Raw genomic sequence first — 20,003 nt, 5'->3', positions numbered from 1 at the left:
TGCACCCACCAGAAACTTCAAAGCTCACAATTAACACGTTGTAAAATGTGTGGTTTTATGAGGAGTTTTGTGTTGTAGGAACAATAGTTGGAGCTACATCTGCTTAGCAGTACTGTTCAGTGTCTCCACTGGTTGCTTGGCAACCTCACAGTGAGGACCAGACTCCAGGAAGTCATTGCACCTGCTGTTTTTTGCCAAGAAATAGCACAAAACTCCTCATAAAATCACACATTCTTGTTTTAACGTGTTACATGTTTGAGTATGCATAAAACAAATGAGATACAATGTGTTAATTAGTGCGCTTTAGAGGTGCTGGTAGGTGAGTTTTTGCTAGCTGTTTCTAAGCTGTTTCTAAGCTAAGCTAACCGCCTCTGCGATCTAGCTCTACTTAGCAAGTTAAGCAGCATCAATCTTTTTGACTAAGATTGAAGATTGATAAGACACAAACTTCTCAAAAAGTCAAACTATTCTTTTAAACTTGCCTTAACTGTTGTTGGTTTTATTTGGGGGGTGGGTGTTGTTTTTGGCCACTTGGGGGCAGCAGCTGTACACACAACCCTGACATATTATCACCTTTTAAGCTGATATGCTAAACTTGTAACTGAACAGTTTCTTATTTCCACACTCAGTTGACACAGAGCAACATAATCATTCATTTGAGCCATGTTTCTGACCACTTAATGGATGTAAGTCTTATATGCACTATCCTTTAAGCTCTGTTTTGGTCTTCATAAACTACTGAGGGAAATATCTGGCTCTTTAGCTGCTTAATGGTCCACTATGCTAGCTAGTAGGAAGACTGAGGGCAACACCGGAGTCGGGTGATAGTTCTCTGTTGTTTTGTCACTTCGAGCAACCCCTTTAACATACAAGTAATCATGTGACCCAGATAAAATTTCTACTTTCTGTAGTTACATATTAGTCATTACTAACTGTATGCACTGTATGTGTGTGTGGTGCCTACATATGCCTCCTTTGCAAAAAAGTGTTTCTCTGGTTGCTTTAAAGATTTTGATAGATAAACACTGAGGCAGACAAAAATATCTACAAAAAAGAAATGAGGGGAAAGGTAGAGGAGATCAAGACAAGATTTGAGTATGGTGACGTGCAGTGTTAAAGAGAGAGAAACTGGTGAAATTCAGACTATATAAGATGTATTATCAAACTCAGAGGGAAACAGACAGGAACAGATACATTCAGAGAAAGTCAGAGTGACATTTTCAGTCAGTTTTCCATGAATTCAGGACTTGAATCTATAGGCTACGGGTCACACATTCCCAAAAATTGAAAGTCCTGCAAATCTCCTGAAATTAAAACAAATAACTGTCTGTTCAAGTGTCAGCTGATTCCTTCCACATTCAAATTCCCCAAACTTTTGCATCACATCTCAAATCACAAATTTAGCTTCTAAGTATATACCACAACATAATGTACAAACCTGAAATACTTAACAGTATGGTCTGGCTTGATTTGCCACCTCCCGCCCACTAAGCACTCATGCAGATCTGCTGAAACTAGTTATGACATGTGTGGGGGAGGCAGAGAAGATGGGGGATTTGGAAGGTCAGGCTGAGTTGAAGTTAGCATGATCGCCTACAAGAGTGGAAGGCAACGTTGTCGAGGACTTAAAAGATTTATGGATCGATGCTGCTGAAGCTCGGTTCATGAATATACTGTCCCTTTTATCATTTTATGTTAAAGGCCTGGTCCTGTCTGATGTGAGCAGCAAAATCAAATTCAAAGTGCTCACAAAAGTGTGAAGATGTACTAATCAGGTGAGCAAGGGGATGCGTTTGGCTTGCAGATAAAAAGATGCTCTTAAATAAACAAGGAAAATTAGGAACACATCCAGTTATATACAGTATGTGTTCATGATGAGGAAAAACATGTCTATAGTTCTCCTTTTTTTAACCTCTTAAGCTCAGGAACATCTTCAAAGAGCAGAGTTAAAAGGGGACAGTCCCGAGTGCATCTCCATCTGTGCATTTTTCAGGATCGTTTGATGGGTTCTGCTTCAGATCTGCAGCACAAGAGAAAACTATCAGCAGCGTGAGGATGTGACCTGCTGACACAGCAAGCCATAAAGATTTTGGCGAGGGAGGGGCAGTGTTGACAGAATCCATTCTGCTTGGTCATGGAGGCGACTCTAGTCAGCTTTCAGGGGATAAATAAATAAGCATGAGGCAGGCACCGAGAGAAAGGGCGTGCTATATACCTTGTCTGGGTCAGCAGAAATTGCTCAGGCTTCCTGGTAAACTCTCACCCAAGTCTGACCTCTGATTGGATTGGAGAGTCTCTGGTGGGTAGTGTTTTCCAGCACACATAAAATGCACATTTCTGCATCACTTATACCTTAGGCAGCTGACCCCCCCATATGTATCAGCAAGACTTATTACTTATACCTGGCACAAGTAACGCCCCAGTGTAGTATTCTACACTGAACACAGAGAGATTTTCTGTATTGTATCAGATGTGCAATAACTTTTATTGATGCTTGTTAGAAGGACACAGGAGGAGAACTTGCAAAATAAATAAAAATGAAACCATGAGGTTAGATTTAATTTGATGCAACCACACAGTTTGTTCATGACAGGCTTTATGAAAGCACTCCTGGGTACTCCACTGCATACAAATATAGTATGGTCAGCAAACAAAACAGTAACATCTCTGGAGGATACAATAAATGATGTACTAGCAGGGAAGAAAAGATACTGTCTACACCTACAAACTGCTACAGGGTTTCAGACAGTGGGAGAACCAGAACTGTCTTTGAACAGGAGAAAAATGTTTCTGCCACACTATTTGAACAGTGAACATCTTTGATAAACTAAATCAGAGTCTGGGCAGACAATACAAGGTTCCTGATAAGTTTTTTCCTGAAACAATTCTTCAGTAATGTGGTGAAAGACATTTGCAGGGAGAGCGGAAATCACATTAGAAATCTTAGATGCTTCAGAAGTCTTTGTTTTGATCCTGATTCTAACTTTGGTGAAAGTTGTGCGTAAACTGTAATTACCAATGACTTCAAAATGTCTCTTTTAGCCTATTTCGATCCTCATTATAAATATTTCTCATTTGTATAATTTTTTTTGTGGGCACAGTCTAATCTTAGCTCTTGCAAATATGATTTATTAGAAAGTGTTGACTTTCGTTCTGTTTACAATAAGTTAATTGAAAATGCAACATTTTGGTCATAGACCGTCCTTTGTCAGGCATCTGGTTCACAATATTAAACAGTCTTTATACTAGAACCTCTGGCTGCAATCACCACTAACAAACGCAAGATAATTACATCACCTCAGCCAAAAAACAATTCCCTAAAATGAGATAATTACAATGAGACAAGAAAAGTAGAAATAGCAGATACTGGATCACAATATACAGTAAGTGATTTTCATCAAGAAGAGACGTTCAAGTGGTAGACAGGGGGAGGAAGAACTAAACAACAGTCCAAGTCTCTTTTTTCTATTGTATTCTACAGATCCTAAAATCCATAGAGAGATTGATCTTAAAATTGATGCCTGACGAAGGTCTGTGACCAAATCTTTGGAGTTTTAATACAATTTATTTTATTTCTTTTGCGTGATTTCAGTTTCCCATGCATCTGTCTACCAAGTGTGCATTAGACAACTCTTAAAGCGAGACTATGAAAGTTTTGAAAGAAGAAATAGCACATTCATTCTTTTACAAATTACAATTAAAATGAATGCTGCTACAGGCTTACTTGGTCTGGTATGACCAGTAGCTTATGGTGGCTAATGTTAGCAAACTTCAGGTAAGTATTGCTGCATAATGGATGTTACGGAGTCAGTTTACTGACTTCATGACTGTTGTCCACTGTTAAAGTAGGTTCTAGTATTTAGGATTATCCCATAATTTTCACTTGTGGCCACTGTTTGGCAAAAGTTACATAGTCTCACTTTAAATTGAAGTCTGATTCATTAATAATCACTAAAATCATAACCTAATATGTATTTTCTGTGCTGAAAATATTTTCTGTTAAACAAAGTGAGATACAGTTTGATACAGTTTCCATTTTCAGTACATTCTTTGGCTGGATTATTCTTCACCGTAACTCTCGAGTCTGAACAACAGCCTTCCAAGGAGTCTACCCTCAAAATAATAGCACTTTAAAAAAAGATCATTACTCATATGTTCTGAGTCACACCAGTGACAGCATCAGTGACACATAATAAACTACAGTGGCACAGCAGTACAAAAATATATAAACATTAACAGTAATGAAGAATGCAGTCATGCACTCTTGCAGTCTTCAAAGGACAGCTGAAGTGATCTCTTTATTTGATCTTTTTCGAATGTGCTCAAAGCAGAGAAGTAAATGCTTGTTCTTTTTTCTGAAACATTAGAAAAGGACAGAGGTTGATGTGACATGAAAATCTTTCAGCGTTGTTCATTATACAAACAATACATTTTTTATCATATTAATTCATACATGTGTGATTATGAGGCACCACACAATAATACTGTACTGTCTTCACTTATTTACAAGAGAAAAAAAAAAGCATTAGTCCTTCCGGCTATAAATGCTTGTAATGTAAAGATGAAAACATTGACAATAAGTCATTTTTATGTCTTTGTGTATGTTATAATAATGTGTATGTGCGTTCTTATATGTGGTGCGAGCAGCAGACATGGAAACAGAGACAGGGTGTTTGGTTTTTACTATGGCTAAGTGCGTTTTGTGGCTGTAAGGTGGAGAGGAAAGACGTGCGACAGAAAATAGGATGGAGGAGAATAGAAAGACACTTGACCAGAGAGAATCAGGCCATTTACTGAAAGCAGGCGTACACACACACACACACACACACACGCACACACATACAGGCTATCAGTGACTGGCAGTTGGGATAATATGCAGTAAACTCTCCAGCTCACTTCATCACAACACAGTTCCACATGTTGTACACTTTGTTTCCTCTTTCTCTTTCAAACAAACACACTCACACATACACACACATACACACACACACACAGTGAAAGCCTCAGTGAGTACTTCTGTGTTCCATCTATTTTCTCAAAGGATAGAGGAAGGTGCAAACACATGCCTCGGAGAAGAAAATGCCCACTGTACTGTACATGCCATCGTATCCAGGCCAAGTCCAAGCTACACGTACGAGTTCACAAAAAACACACGACCTGATGAAAAGTTTCCACTGCATTTCCATGATGAGACACTTTTTTTCCTCACACAGTACACTGAAGCAGTATTATGACTTTGTAGTTTTTGAGTTTTTCATTTTTTAGTGAAACGTTTTGCTACTGAAACAGTAAGCAAGGAGCCCCTTCATCCCATTGGTCCTTATGTTGAGAGTGTGACGTAATAGAAAGGTAAAGAAAAGAGTAAGAGAAAGAGAGAAGATAGATACGACTATCCAACATCACAAACAACGGTTGTGTGGAGATTGTCAAGGCCTTCGCAGTATACTCAGTGAATGAGGTCACATTTTAAATCAAGTGTCTCTGTAAACCCTTCAACTCCTGTGCAGTTTGTCCAAGTGCAGCTACTGTGGTGTGCATGCATCACAGAAACTGTTATGAATCACTTTATTGTATTTAAATGAAGGGAGCATAAGTCAGAGTGGGGGGTGGGAGGGGTGAAGCCCTCATCAGAGTCCAAAAGCAGCCTGCTGTTCAATGAAAACCTCCTCTGTGAATATTATCAGAGCGCTTACGCTTGTATTTTAAACCCCTTTCCTACACCTTAGTTCAATCCTTTGATCCGTTAAGCGTCCCCTTCATTTTTAGTGCAATCCCTGAAAGAAAAGGTGTTAAAGCACCTCAGGCCAGCGCTTTATCCTACTGCTCAGAACAGTTTAAATATGTGCCTGCTGGTTAAAATGTCTATTATAGCTGCATCCGTGCAGGACACTTTCAGAAAGAGCGTTTCCATGACTTACAGAGGATCTTCTGGAAGGCTCTGCGGAAGTCCTGGTTAAAGATGGTGTAGATGACCGGGTTCAATGAGCTGTTACAGTAGCCAATCCAGAAAAAAAACTTGAACAGTGTCTCTGGGATCTTGCACGGCTCCCGGCAGATTCCGTACAGGCTGTAGGAGAAGAAAAATGGGAACCAGCACACAACAAATACACCCATGACCACTGCGAGTACAAACGTGAAGCGTTTCTCTCGAGCGGCGGAGACCTTCTTCCGATTGACGGTGCTCCGGCGTTTGCGGCGAGATGAGAACAGCTCCATGGATTTGGAACTGGAACGTGACTTCCTGCTGGAGTATTTAGAAGTGGAGCTGCTTTTCCGGCTGGACTTCCTGTCTTTCCTGTCATCATGGTGGTGTTTGTTGGTAGTGGTCTTTTTAGGTTTCTCATCTGACGAACTGCTATCGTCGAAGTCGTCATCGTGGTCTGTCGTTGGATGTTTCGGCTCATTTGGTAAGGAGGACCCAACGGCATGCTCTTTGCAGTGCCCATTCTCACGTTCCTGATCTTTCATGCTTCCACCCCTGCTGGACTTTAACGAGCCACCTTTTCCTGGTTCAGCTTGATCCATCCCATTCTCCAGCGGCGAGTCCACATCTCTCTTCTTCTCGGACATTGTCCTGGTCCTGGTCTTTGCTACTTGGTAGATCCGAATATAGACCAGAATCATAATGACACAGGGGGCAAAGAACGATCCAATACTGGAGTAGAGGATATACCAGGTCTCATCATTCAGAATACACTGGGGGTTGGTCTCACTGCTGCTCCTGTCCATTGATATCAGTGGTGGGAAGGAGATGACGGCTGAGATCAACCAGACCACCACAATCATCCCTTTAACTCTTTTGGGTGTTCTCTTTAAGTTATACTCGACCGCCTGTGTCACTGACCAGTACCTGTCCAAGCTTATAGCGCACAGGTGAACAATAGAAGAGGTGCAGAATAAAACGTCCAGAGCCAGGTAGATGTCACACCAGATTTTACCAAAAAACCAGTAGCCCATAAGTTCATTTGCCAGAGAAAAGGGCATGACCAGGGTAGCCACCAGTATGTCCGCACTGGCCAGAGAGACGAGAAAAAGATTCTGGGGTGGTTTCAGAGCTCTGCTGGTTAAAACGGCAATAACAACCAAGACGTTCCCGACTATTGTAAACAAAATCAGAAAGCTCACAAGTCCAGCCAGACCCCAGATAGCGAGCTGGCTGTACTGGCTCTGAGAGGTGGAATTAAAGGAGATATTTTCTGCCTCCATCCCGTCCTCCAAGCCGGAGATATTTAAGAAATCCATTTTGAGTTTAGTTTTTTCTTTTTAGTCAAGATGTGACTTTTAAAAAATTAAAATGTGCGTAAATAATCTGTAGAAATACCCCATTAGGACTTCAGTGCCTATTTCACAATAAAAATCTACATCAAATGGCATTTTTCTCCTCGTCTCACCTGCGATCTTCCATATCCTGCATGCAAGTCTCTCCTTTAGAAAAAAAGAGAGCGAGAGATATGGGGGAGAGAGATAGAGAGGCCCCAATATGCAAAATCTTTTAAGTCCTTATTTTAAAAACGTGCAGGCTGCTCAGCAGCAGCATCTCCATGCTTAGAGAGCGGACTCCCTCCTCATCGCGTCCTCTCCCATCCCGACTGCGCCCGCATCTCTCCACCTCCGCCTCCCCGCTGTGTCCTGAGAGAGGTTTGTAACAACCACGTGTCTTTTTTTTTTCTTTTTTCTTTTTTTTTTTTGTACATTAGAAGAAAAAAAAACTAGCAGGGACCCGCTCCGCCCCGGAGAAGCGATTATTGGAGGAGAGGATGGAGATGAAAATAAGCCATCAAAACATATATTCATCAGTAGTGATTTATTTTAGAATAGTTAATAAGATCACGGTCGCAAACTGGACAATATATCTCTTGAAGGTCTGTTTCGGTATTAAAAGCGTAGCCTACTCCCGCCCATTTGGATAGATAAAGTCAGCAGGAGCTGTTTGGTGGAGGTCACATTGCTGTCAAAACGCACAGACTGACAGCAGCGGAGTCCCGCTCCAAGGAGAACACGCGCTGCTCTGTCATTCGGTGTGCACGCTGGAGGTCAGTATTGTAACAGGCAGACCCGGAGGGACAAACAAGCGAACATACACACCATAAACATGAGCAACACAAGCTATATGCGATATTATATCTATACAGCCGTCAGGTTTATAGATATTCCAGTATGTATTGATTAACCTGTGGCCCTGTGGGAGGAATATAGGAATGCATGCGTGACCTTACAGTGGAAACTTTTATAATTTTCCTGCCTTTATTAGTTTGTGTTTGTGTTGTGGAAAATGTGTTGATAAGATCAGAGGATTACAGGGTGCAGTTGACACGTTCTGATGAAACTGAGAAGCATTCAGCTTCTGGGAATATTAAAGGCTCTAAATCATCTCTATGGAAAGCCCCATGAATGCATGTTGACACAGAATAGAACAGGCCATGCGTGAAATATGATTAATGAGTATACATCTTAAAAGTCATGGTGCATCCCCTGGGTGGGCTTTATCACAGGCAATAACAGGCTGATTCTACCAATGACTTTCAGGTTATCTTGTCTGTCTGGAGTTATTTATTCATGTGTTTTCATTTCCCACGAGGACACATGCACACTTGCCACACACACATTATAGCATCCTCTAACTGTCTCTTTCTCCATCTGTCTTTCTTTCAACCCTTACCCTCCGCTATCCATCTGCCTTTGTCTCCCTATCTCTTTATATAACACACATACTTTTCGAAAGAACAGTGCAGCAGACTCCACACTGCAAAGCAAAGTTGTTCAAATTAAATCTAAGCTCACAAAGTCAATCCTAAAAAGTTTGGGTTTGCTTTTTTGCTCTCTGTTCCTGTTAACCCCTCTCTGCTCTGGGAGCTGCTGCCTCCTGGAGAAAGCCTGTCTCCCTTTTGGCGTGTAGCCTGGTATTAAGTTCGTGGACCAGTGCGTTTATTGACCATGTCTCCCAGCTTAGTACCTGTCATTAATCACAGAGCGCTCAGCCATACTGAATTAGAGAGCAGCCGTAGCCGCAAGAAATGCTCAAGTCCAAATTGATCCTCATCAAGGCTACGAGGTGGAATGAGGAGGGCTCAGGGGGTCGTGGTCCATCTGCCTGGGAAACAGTCAGAAGGCAGAAAGTCTCCAGCTCCCTGCACCCTCCTATAATCACCCACACCCATCCCCAAAAACACCCTGCTCGTTCTCATGCTGCCTGTTTAAATTGAACTAAAGACAGAGTGATGCTGTAGGTCAGTGTGGATGCACTCTAAGCTGATTTTGAACAGACAGACAAGCCTTATTATGGTCATTAAGTCATGTCCTGGGGCCACAGCTCTGTCCATATAATTGGGACAACAGTGAGCGATCTCGGCTATTACCAAGCCCTTTTCTTGTTTCCAACATTTTGCTCTTCTCTTAGGGAGTAAGTTGGCTTTGCTTGCCAGCCAGAAGCCAGCTTTTGGGTGTCCAGGAGATTGTGTTGATTACTTTTATCTCTGTAAATCAAGGCTTTGTACTCTTTTGCTCTTTTCAAACTTGTGACATACTAAATTGTCATCCTTTTTGTACTGTTTCCTCCTTTGTTATTCTGGTCCAATCACTGCAGTTGTGCAAATTGAACCCTTTGTTTGCTCCTTGTGACAGAGCGGTTGCTGGTTTACAGTCCTCTGCACTTTTATTTAAGCATGACACTGCAGCATTTGTGCAACTGAAAATGGAAGAGATGCCCAGAGCTTTCTATTAAAGGGGGAAGAGAGAAGCAATATGAGCCTAATATGATTCACCTAATAGAGCTTCAAAAACTTAATAACACCCGATGTGTTCTCACGAGGTAACAGGACCGGCCTTTTGTGGCCCTGCACAGTGACCACAATCAACTCCTCATAATAGCTAGAAGACATAATGCCACAGTTTATAAACTCACATCATCCACCTTTACTGATTGCGCACAAATGTACAACATGAACACAGAATACATTAAGTCAGCCATGTGCTAACAAAGACTATTCCCCAGAGAAATCAAGGCTGTTACCAGTAACAAGAGCCATTTCTAATTTTCCCACCCTCCCTAATGTGCAGTAGTTTCCATAGGCCCCCCATAAGGTGCGGTGTGGTGCCAGCTGTTGACAGTGACAAATGGCTGTGCTACCTGGGCAGGCAACTATAGAGCTTAGAACAAATAGTTCAGCGACGCAACATCCAACCCAGGGGAGTTTCTCTCTTACTAGCATCACTTCACAGAACAGGGCCTGCTTCTTATCTAGTACCTTGCCTTTCTGTGACAGATTACCCTTTAGGAGGAAGAGTAAAATAAGATCAATGGAATTGTTGATTATTTGGACTGCTTTGAAATGCAGGGATTTCCATTTTTTTATAACTTTAAACCTGAATCTATCACAATGAGAAATAAAAGTGGTGTCGTTGTATCTTAGCTCACCATATCGACTTTGAAAATAATCTTCTATCTGTCCAATTTACCCCAACCGTTTGATCACTCTCACATGCTTCTTCATTTGTAGTTGTGTGTGTGGGATTATCAGAATTACTGAAGGACAGAGTAGTTTTTTAAAAAGCCAGAGGGAGCTATATTTAAAGTCAGAGCTTTATCTTACGCAGTTGTCTTTCTCAATCTTACACTTCTTCTAGAGATTTGCCAGAACATCCATAGTGACCTTGGTGTAGCTGTCACTGTGAAGCAGGCCGCTGGGTGTCAAGGAGGATGCATTTTAAACATAAGAGGTAAGCGATTTCATGGCTTTTGTGGTAAAACTTTGGAAAGGGCTGCATTTAAATTGTGCTAATTGGTCTCTACAGTATGTAAACTTACAAATTACCCTTAATAAATCTGTGCAATGATGCACACGTGACTTGGATGACGGCTGAATTGTTTACGGTACCAATCATGTTAAAATGTGTAAGATTTGTCCTGTGGTTGTTTTGTTATATTCCAGCTGAGAAAATCTGCTTTTGAGCATTAATTTCTGATTAGTTTTGTACAAGTACATACTCTTTTAATGAAGAAAATGTAATCAATGGTCCAATAGTGATTAGGTTATTATGTAACACAATAATTACTATTATTAATATTACACATCATGAATGGAATCAATTTGTAATATCAAATAGGATCCAACCAAAATGTTTTTTTTACTTTTTTAAGAAGATAGTTTTTTATGTCCATCTTTCAGACACTAAGAAAAAATCCAATACAAGATTAAAAGACTAAACACAGACAATGACAGACAGCGTGAATGGGCAGTATTGCCATGCATCACTGGAATTTTGTTCTACGTTAAATCCACATCTTTTGTTGTTGCTTTATCAGTAGAAGTCAACACAGAGCTGTTTTTGCTTTGTCAGACTCCAAATGAATCTGAGTAAGGCTATTAGAAATTAAAGGGATTTGAGAATCACTTAATTGATAGTCTGGCTTGTTATTTTGACAATGCGGTAGTGGTAATCATACAGTTAATGGTGAATAAAAAGTGAAACAGATGTAGGCCGAGGCTGAATAAAGTATAAAGCTGCTTCCCTCTAAGGACATTTTGGCATTATAGAATTTGGGCAAATCTTCATCTGAAGGAGCTACAGAAGTTTATCTTCACAGATTGGGTATGAAAAGTGGGTAGATGTGTTATAATTTAATTGATGGCATGAAAGCATTTGTTGCGGATCTGTTGTTCATAGAGTATGCTACTGCCTGAAGAGTAGCCCATGTTCAGTGGAAAAATACTGTTACAAGCTGCTTTCAGCTCCTCGGGTGATCAGTGATAGCAACATTTGTTCATAAAGTCAGCGCTTTGATTTGAAAAGGACACAGTGTCAGGGGCATTAGCCTGCCCTTGTGCATCCCTGCAGATCAGCAAGTACACTACTCTGTTGTGAACAGCATGTACGCTGATATGAAGGTAAATGGCTTTTCTTCCTGTTTTGCAATGAAATGAGAAATGTAGAGACATTGATAGAGATAGTTCTATATTCTCTTTACTATAGCTGTCCACTTAACTAATTCAATGAATAATTAAATAAGGCAAAATCAAGAAAAAAGATCGTTGGTTACTACAAGAAACCAATTAAACTTGACTCCCTGTGTACTGTATTATCGGGATGGTAGGAATGTGTCTTGTTTAGATGGAAAAATTATATTAAAGGGGACCTATTATGTTTTTCCTTATTTTCAGTCATAATATATATATATATATATATATATACATATATAATGTTACAATGTCCTATGTTCATGTTAAAAGTGACCAACATGTCAAATAATGAGGTAAACATATGTAGAAGTAATCCCTGTGAGCAAAAAGCACCAGCTTCAGACTGCTCTGAACACTCAGTTTCCAACAGTTTTTTCTTCTTTCAGCCCAAGCCGACATTAGCTTTAGCGGAACTTTTGTCTCCCCCTTCTGGCAGTGAGAGTAATTACACAAACACTGTCGACACGTACTTACATCATAGGCTCCACTGTAGCCTACTCTGTCACTACTGTTGCAGTTGTAAAACAGTGGATACATTTTTTGAGCATCAGACAAACGACTCGTTTCACTATCAGATTTTATCCATTTGGTCCAATAACATTTGGAAATTCTACAAGAGTTGCACAATTAAATTTTATCCCCCTTCAAGTTAGCAGAGAGCTAACTGGACGTTTGCTGACTCAGCTGGTGGAAGTCTCATTCATGCATTCATGCATTCATCCGGCCAGTGCGGGAATCTCAAACCCAACACCAGATTAAAAACTCTGGTATACTGTGAAACACAGAGAGATTTATCTGGCGGTGATAGGTTTAATCAGCATTTTGTGAACTCGTTTGGCAAGGGCTTGAATGTAACAGACATTCATTTATATTTAAAAGTTCCACACTGCAGGTTTAAAGGCTAAGTTAGAGAGAAATCTTCTGCAGTTATATATTCTGTAGCCCAGTGGCAATGTCAAACATTTTGTCATTTTGCTTTTGTGACCTTTCATGAACAGGTCATTCTAACATTAAGGTTCACCTTCAGCTCATTCTTTTATGAGAGTTACTGGGCAGAAGAATAAGACTCCATGACTTCAGACTAATACAACAATCCTAGTCAAGGTCCTCTCCAGTATGGCGTATAACATCTGTGTTATTCGTTTCCAAAGAAGGATCTGGGACACCAACTTTAATTAACAAATGTAGCTATAAACACAAATCAAATAGCTTTTCCAAAAATTATGCTACAGACAGGCCACTATGAAGGCATTTCAGCCTCATAAAACTTTTGGATATTTGCTGTAGCACAATAGACTGTTACAGGGCAGAGACACAACTCTTCACATTATGCAGCTGTCCCAAGAAAGATTGACTGTCCAATTATAAGTGCCCCTTTGCTTGAGATGAGTGGCTGTGCAGCGTCTGGCCTGGCAAAGTCATTACTGTCCATCTGAGTGACAGTTGGGACAAACTGACAAATCTTGGAGCATGTAGAGCATTAGGCGCAGCAGGAATGTGTTGAAATGTGACACCCCAGACATAGATGGACACCAGTCAACTAGGTGTTGCATCATGATCTGCACACCAGATTGACTTGCGGTTTGTGAAAAATAACCATCTGTGAAGTATCACTTGCAGAGAGGTCACAGATTGGCTGAGAGAGGATGGACGAATTGAGTCAAGTGTGAGGCCAGCGACAGAAGAGAGGGATGAATTAGCTATGACAAGTTATGATTAGTTCTGGTTTGCCAATGGAATCAATACCGAAGAGTTAAATGCATCATATATACCTAATAGTAGACTGAAATTAATCTGGAGATGTTGGATTCATGGTGCATTATCCTGTGAGTCAATGCTCATCCACTGTAGGCCATCTAGAAGAAAAACTGCCCAATGTAGGAATATAAATGAATCCAAGTCAAGACATTCAGCTCTAAATCACCTTCTCTGCAGCCCCTCATAACCAGTGCGGTGCTCTGCAGTGCCAAAGTGCCAAGCTGAAAAAAGTGAACCACCCCAATGGGAGCGCTTTTAGATCCAATCAGACACGGAACCACACTGTAATGCACCATCTGCAGGTAAACCCATCTAAGCCTTTTGCATTACAGTACCTCTTCCACCTATACCCTGGTCGACAGATCATTTCAGAGCCTTTGTAACCACAAGTGCTATGGGTTCCCCCAAGATGTCTGATTCTCCAGCATAATCCCACTACTGATGCCTCTGCTGCTGGAGAGCTCAGCTTAGAAAGCTGAACCCTGTAAAAGCCCAGTGAGGGAAGGACAAAGTTTGGCAGACAGAGTTTGTTAGGACAAAGTTTGGTGAAGAAAAGAGAAGGGAAGAGAGAAGCAGAAAGGAGTACTGGAAAAAGCAAACAGGAGCAGAGAGGAAGCAACACTAAAGAAAGACTAAAGGCAGGTGTAGAGCAAGATGAGAATGAGATGCAGGAGGGGAGATATTAAAAAAAAAGGCTGGGTCGTCTAGCCAGTAGGGTTGAAAGGTATTTGTCACGCTTTGGGAATTGAGTGGCAAATCATATTCCACTACCCATCTTACTCTTAATCATGTTCTCATGTTCTCACAGGATACCATTGTATCCAGGAGGTTGGTTGTGGGGTTCCTACCCACCATTTTTTCCCTTTCTTTGTTCTTTTGATTTGGTCAAACACACATGCCTGTATGTGCACATGTACTGCCTGTAAGCATGTGTGGGTGAACTGCTACTTGGGGACCCATGTTATTCCCTGCACTAAAACAAGCATTTAATTTGGGATAAGCTGAGACCAGATGGTCAAAAGTTACCTAATGGAGCGTCTGTGATATATGGTAACAGACAGTGGACCTGTATCATAAGTGGTTCGATTGGGCAGTCATAAGGATGTTCATAAATAAGATTTTGTTTATTCTAGACTTTGTGTAACATTAGTCAGTGTTATAAACTAACTTTAGTAGTAGAGCAGTGAGGAATATCTCTATGATCTTAATGAAGAAAATGTTTTTTATTGATTGATGTTGATCAGTAAGACAATAGATTGCCTGCGCCGCATGTGCAAACAAAGTGCTTGCCCAAACATCAGTCACTGTTTGAAGTCCCCTCCCCGCAAATATTTCTTACATCGGAATTAAGGGGTTATGTTGGACTATTTTGTAACTTTCCCAAACCGACAATCAGACGAGTACGCCCACTTACTGCAGCAGTTGGCTAGGTGTGTAGAGACAGAAAGTAGACAGGGTTTAAACACTCTCATCTCTCTTCATTCTGCACGCAACTACTTTCATCACTTTTGTGTATACAATGGAGTTCAACACCATGAATGCGTCCAAGAAGAGAATGTCCGAAAGTGTCCATCACTATCCTCATTTGAATGATTATCTGATCTCATTGCTCTCTGTGACGGCAGGCTTTAAACCCCTGTCAAGTGTGGTTATTTCTAACAGCTACATATAAACACTTTTTCCTTAAGACATGTTGACCCTTGGATTACACTTCATAGGAACTAGTTCATGAAGCATAATCCTTCCTTTAGGTTGCATTCAGACCAAAAATAGCGCTATTTCTAAAAAGACAAGGTTCTGGATTGGTGTAGGCATGTTGCTACAGGCATGGGTGCTGGACTCGTACAGACTTTGCACTGAAACATGCAGTTCTTGATTTCACTGTTTGCATAGATTTCAGTTAAAATGGATAAAAGACAGAGCATATATTTAAAGAGGATATAGCATGCACATTTACAGGTCTACATTTTTATTCAGAGGCTCTACTAGAATATCCTCAGATATCCATCCAGAGATCAATCAGAATTGTGACATCACATCCCTTTTTCAGGGCTGAGTGCAGGGAAATTTCTTCAAACTGAATGCAAATCTGACTGTACCTTAATATTTCTTAATCAGATGTAGTGAACCAGGACAGAGTGTTCTCGTATATCTCTTTCCTCATTGGAGCAAAAAGTTGTGGCTTGCAGTGAATGATTAGGTAAGGGAGTAAGTAAGGGAGAGTGAATGAAGTCATCATCCTGATTGAACTTTTTCGCTGAGCTCCAGCAGTCTTTCACTGTAATGTAGTAAATATGTTTACGCCTGATGAAACCTGGGAAAATTATTCTGACATATTGTCACACTGTCTCTCATATCTTACAAGCTGTGTTTGCATGATGAAACCATTTTGTCCTGCCCTGTCTGTCTCTTTCCTGGTCTGCATCTGTATCATCTCTCACTCTCTTTCTGCAATATCTTTCAAGATATGAAAGTTGGGGGATCAGTGGTGTTTTGGTGTGTGTGTGTTTGTGTTTTGCTGGATATGCATATTTACGCACTGTTCTCAACTAACCTTGCCTTTATCCCAGTCTCACAGGAAACATGCTTTATTCAATAGAAAATCAAAGCAGGTGAATCTCCTTTAAGTTTAGAAAATACTCCCTATCTGCAGACTGCTTCTGAGCCCTTTTAAGTCTGTGCTGCGGACAGGCGGTGACAGTGCCAGCTGATTTGAATACAGACTTTGCCTTTGTGGTGTCAGTGTGGTTTTTCAGCTGGAGTGGTGACATCTCAGCCTCTCTGCACGATCATGCCTACTGCCCTCCACTGTGAATAATGGATGGTATATGTGTGCACATATACATGTGCGTGCGTGCATGCATGTGTAAAAAATTGCATTGTGCAGTTAAATGATACCACAGAGTGAGAGAGACAAGTGTTAAACAGCATCTGTCAAAGCAAATTCCTGTTGGTTTCATCTTTTGGGGGCCTTTCTTCTTCTATCACCCTCAACAGTATGTTTTCACATGTTAGGACTTTTTATGTGTGTGAGAGTGTATATGTGTGTACATGTCTGTGCTTAAAATTGGTTTGACTGGATTCAGTTATGCTGAGTTCAGTGTGATGGGAGGAGAACTGAGAAGTTTAGACAAACTAGATTGTACTGTTTGGATTCAACTGGACTGATTTTAATGAGACATGACTGTCATTAGAATTGAATGGTTCAAAGGGGAAACTCAGTTTTTTTCATAGTCTTGGCCATTATTCCCAGTGCTTATGAGCAAGCATATATGGTACTACATACTTAAACATTTTTATGTTTTTATTTGAAAGGTAGTAGAATGGCACACTATGTCATGAGACGCTCCACTTACCTTTCACCTCTTTTTTCCCCTCTCTGCAATGTTTTTTCATTTATGTCCCAAACAGAAGATTTAATATATTCCTCTCTGCTCTAACTTCTAATCGTGATTTATTATCATGTTCAGTCATTTGAACAATGTACCAGCTAATATTTGTACCTGTGAGTAGTGACAAATAGAAGATCTAATGTATTCCTCTCTGCTCTGACTTCTAATCGTGATTTGTTATCATGTTCAGTCATTTGAACAATGTACCAGCTAATGTTTGTACCTGTGAGTAGTGACTAACTGGAGATTTTAGCATTTTGACTGGCAGTGATTTCTGTGTGAGCATAAGAGCAAATCTGTCACTTACAATTTCAGTCTTGGTGAAAAGCAGAAAATGCTTTCTTAGTTGATTCAATAACCAACTAAGCCCTTGCAGAGATGCAGGATGAAAATGTTGCACTCCTGTTGATATTTTTTGATGTTTTACTCACTATAAATCCAATATTTACGGATAAGAAGTCTCAAAATATCCTAAAGGAAAACTGGAGAGAATGCTAAAGGAGGTTCTGCAGTCTCTGTCAGAGGGGATATCTTTGAGCTCTAATGGCCATGCCCTGGAGTTATAGTCCCTAGATGCACCAGATATTGTAATTTGAACCATTTTTAGCTCAATTAGAGAAAAAAAAACTTCTTTTAACCTTCTTCTGAAGTGGACATTCACCCTAGGCTATAACTTGGGCTTAACCCGGCAGTCCTGATCACACAATGGTCCTTCGCTTCTGGGACTACATCACCATGGTAACAACTAAAAGCTTACAGAAAGAAAATACCCATCTGTCATAGCAATGGAATCACTCTGTGGAGCTTTTTAGCCCATAGCTCATTGTTTTGGTTTCACAGTCTCACCGATCCCCAAAAGCAGCCAAGTCTGTCAAAAACACTCTAATAAACCAAAACTCTGCTCCTGCCAGCAACAAACAGTGGACAGACTAAATTAGTTACTATCTGGTGAAGGAAAAGCTAATATTTAGTAGCTAGATTTTTTTTTTTTAATGTTGGTGAAGACAGAAATGAAAAATGTGAATAGTTGCCAAAAACTGTTTAAAGCATCTTTAAAGGACAATAAAGGTTTAAATGAAAAAAAAAGTTTGGTTCAATAGTTTAATAATAGTAGAAATACACAATGTGAAGTTAATGTCTAAAACATTCAAAACGGCCGATTTGGACAACAGCTATGTGTGATGTACCCTCTAGTTCTGGTCCCATTTTGTTATTTTTTGGTGCATTTTTTTACCCACTTTTTAGTGTATGGTGGTACACAACAAGCTCTCATTTTGCTTATTTGCATTTGCAAGATTACATCTTTGATCCCTTCTATAAGCACTGAAAAGGGGGGCATGGCAAAGCAGTATCCAAGGTCCAGAAGCCGCACATGAGATTACACACCAAAATTTTGTCTTTATGAAATGATTCAGTTTTTTTTGCCCTGAAACACGAGGATAAAGAAAAGTAAACAGTCCTTTACTAAATCTTTACAAAATAACCAGGCATTAACTGCTCAGGGTTGTGTTTTGACTATTGTATTTGGTAACTGTTTTACTCCTTCACTTGTGATTGTAATGTAAATAGATCTGATGTGATGTAAATAGATCTGTGGATGGACAGAGCCAGTGGAAAGTCAAATTTATGAGACCAGCTTGCCATAATCAGCATAGTTTGGCTTTTGAGCTAGCAGTAATGCAAATACCCTAACCCTATATTAAACCCTCTTCCTGAACTTTACCAGAGAGTAAAAACTCTTGTAACCCTAAGTTGCTCTCTCCACACACACAGAAACACGGACACACACTCACTTCCTACCACAAACTCCCTCACAGAGTTGAACAGCAGTCGCCGCCTGCCGCTTCCGATGCTGGAGATGAGCACGGCGTGGCTAATTCAATTACAGTTGCACATAATGAAATGAAGATTATACAAAACACACACGCACATGCACACTCATACTCAATCACAGGCGCTCACCCTTCCGCTCGCACATACACAGAGGGCGTGTTCATTTTTATTCCTCACACATTTATCCATATTCCAGCAAGCAAGAGCAAACTCACACACACTATGCCTCCTGAGACTTCTGCCACCCAAGTACACACAAATCCTCTGCAAAAACAACCACACACACAAACACTTGGTTGCAGCTCAAGCAAACAGGAAGCCATTTATGCCCAATTACTGGCATTCATAAATTATTTTAAAAAGACGATAGCAGACTCCTGAAAACACTGTCAACACTAATTGACAGTGGGTTTTAATTGCTAAATATAAATCGTAAATATAAATGGGTTATAAATGATGAATTATAATTCAGTTTAACACAGGAATTACAAGCTTCACACACAGAGAGAAGAAACACTGGCTCTCTCTTTCTACTTCTTTAAGCACATGCATTACACAGCCAATATAGGCTAGCTGCCAGTTCACTAGATGTAAAGCCATAATTAGGATGGTTATTTGCCTGTTGCATAAAGAAATTTATCTAATTGTGAATATAATGGCTTTTTACAAAGTATATGGCATTACTTACAATGACAGTGTTTTCCTCATTGACCATAGTTATATTTATGTGTGTTTGTGTGTGTGTGTGTGTGTGTGTGTGTGTGTGTGTGTGTGTGTGACAGTTGGAGAAGTGTGCTTTTTAATGAGCCTTGTGTTCAGGGCTGTTAAAGCATGGACCAGATGTGACTTTGTGTTAAGTCAAGTGCAACAGTAGCTATGAATCAGCTAAATGCACAGACACGGACTTGCAAGACAGTCTGAATTCAGTGTTCGCTGTGCATTTCCTTTGTCTGTTTTTTTATTATTTAAATTCTCTGTTCACTGGATGACTGCATGTCATATCAAACAACAGATGCTTTTGTGTAGGAGTGAAAACTGATTAACAGCTGTTTATGCTAAAGAC

At 40.3% G+C, this 20,003-nt stretch overlaps 1 protein-coding gene and 1 long non-coding RNA gene across 2 annotated transcripts; both read right to left on the bottom strand.

Annotated features, from left to right (window-relative positions):
• Positions 1–2,532: 2,532 nt before the first annotated feature.
• Positions 2,533–7,392, bottom strand: adra2c (adrenoceptor alpha 2C). The gene has a single exon (XM_044346321.1). It carries the CDS (start codon positions 7,240–7,242, stop codon positions 5,893–5,895), a length of 1,350 nt encoding a protein of 449 aa, XP_044202256.1. The 5' UTR covers positions 7,243–7,392; the 3' UTR covers positions 2,533–5,892.
• LOC122979108 lies at positions 2,533–8,032 on the bottom strand. Its single transcript, XR_006402799.1, has 2 exons — positions 7,392–8,032; positions 2,533–4,355 (listed from the first exon to the last, which is right to left on the bottom strand). It is a non-coding gene; the product is annotated as an uncharacterized LOC122979108 (long non-coding RNA).
• Positions 8,033–20,003: the final 11,971 nt, after the last annotated feature.

This window comes from Thunnus albacares, chromosome 3 (genome assembly GCF_914725855.1).
Source record: "Thunnus albacares chromosome 3, fThuAlb1.1, whole genome shotgun sequence".
NCBI classification, from domain to species: Eukaryota; Metazoa; Chordata; class Actinopteri; order Scombriformes; family Scombridae; genus Thunnus; species Thunnus albacares.
This window is presented reverse-complemented; position numbering and strand designations above follow the sequence as displayed.

Coding starts and splice junctions, on each gene's coding strand:
- adra2c (XM_044346321.1), bottom strand. CDS start 7,242: ATGGATTTCTTAAATATCTCCGGCTTGGAGGACGGGATGGAGGCAGAA.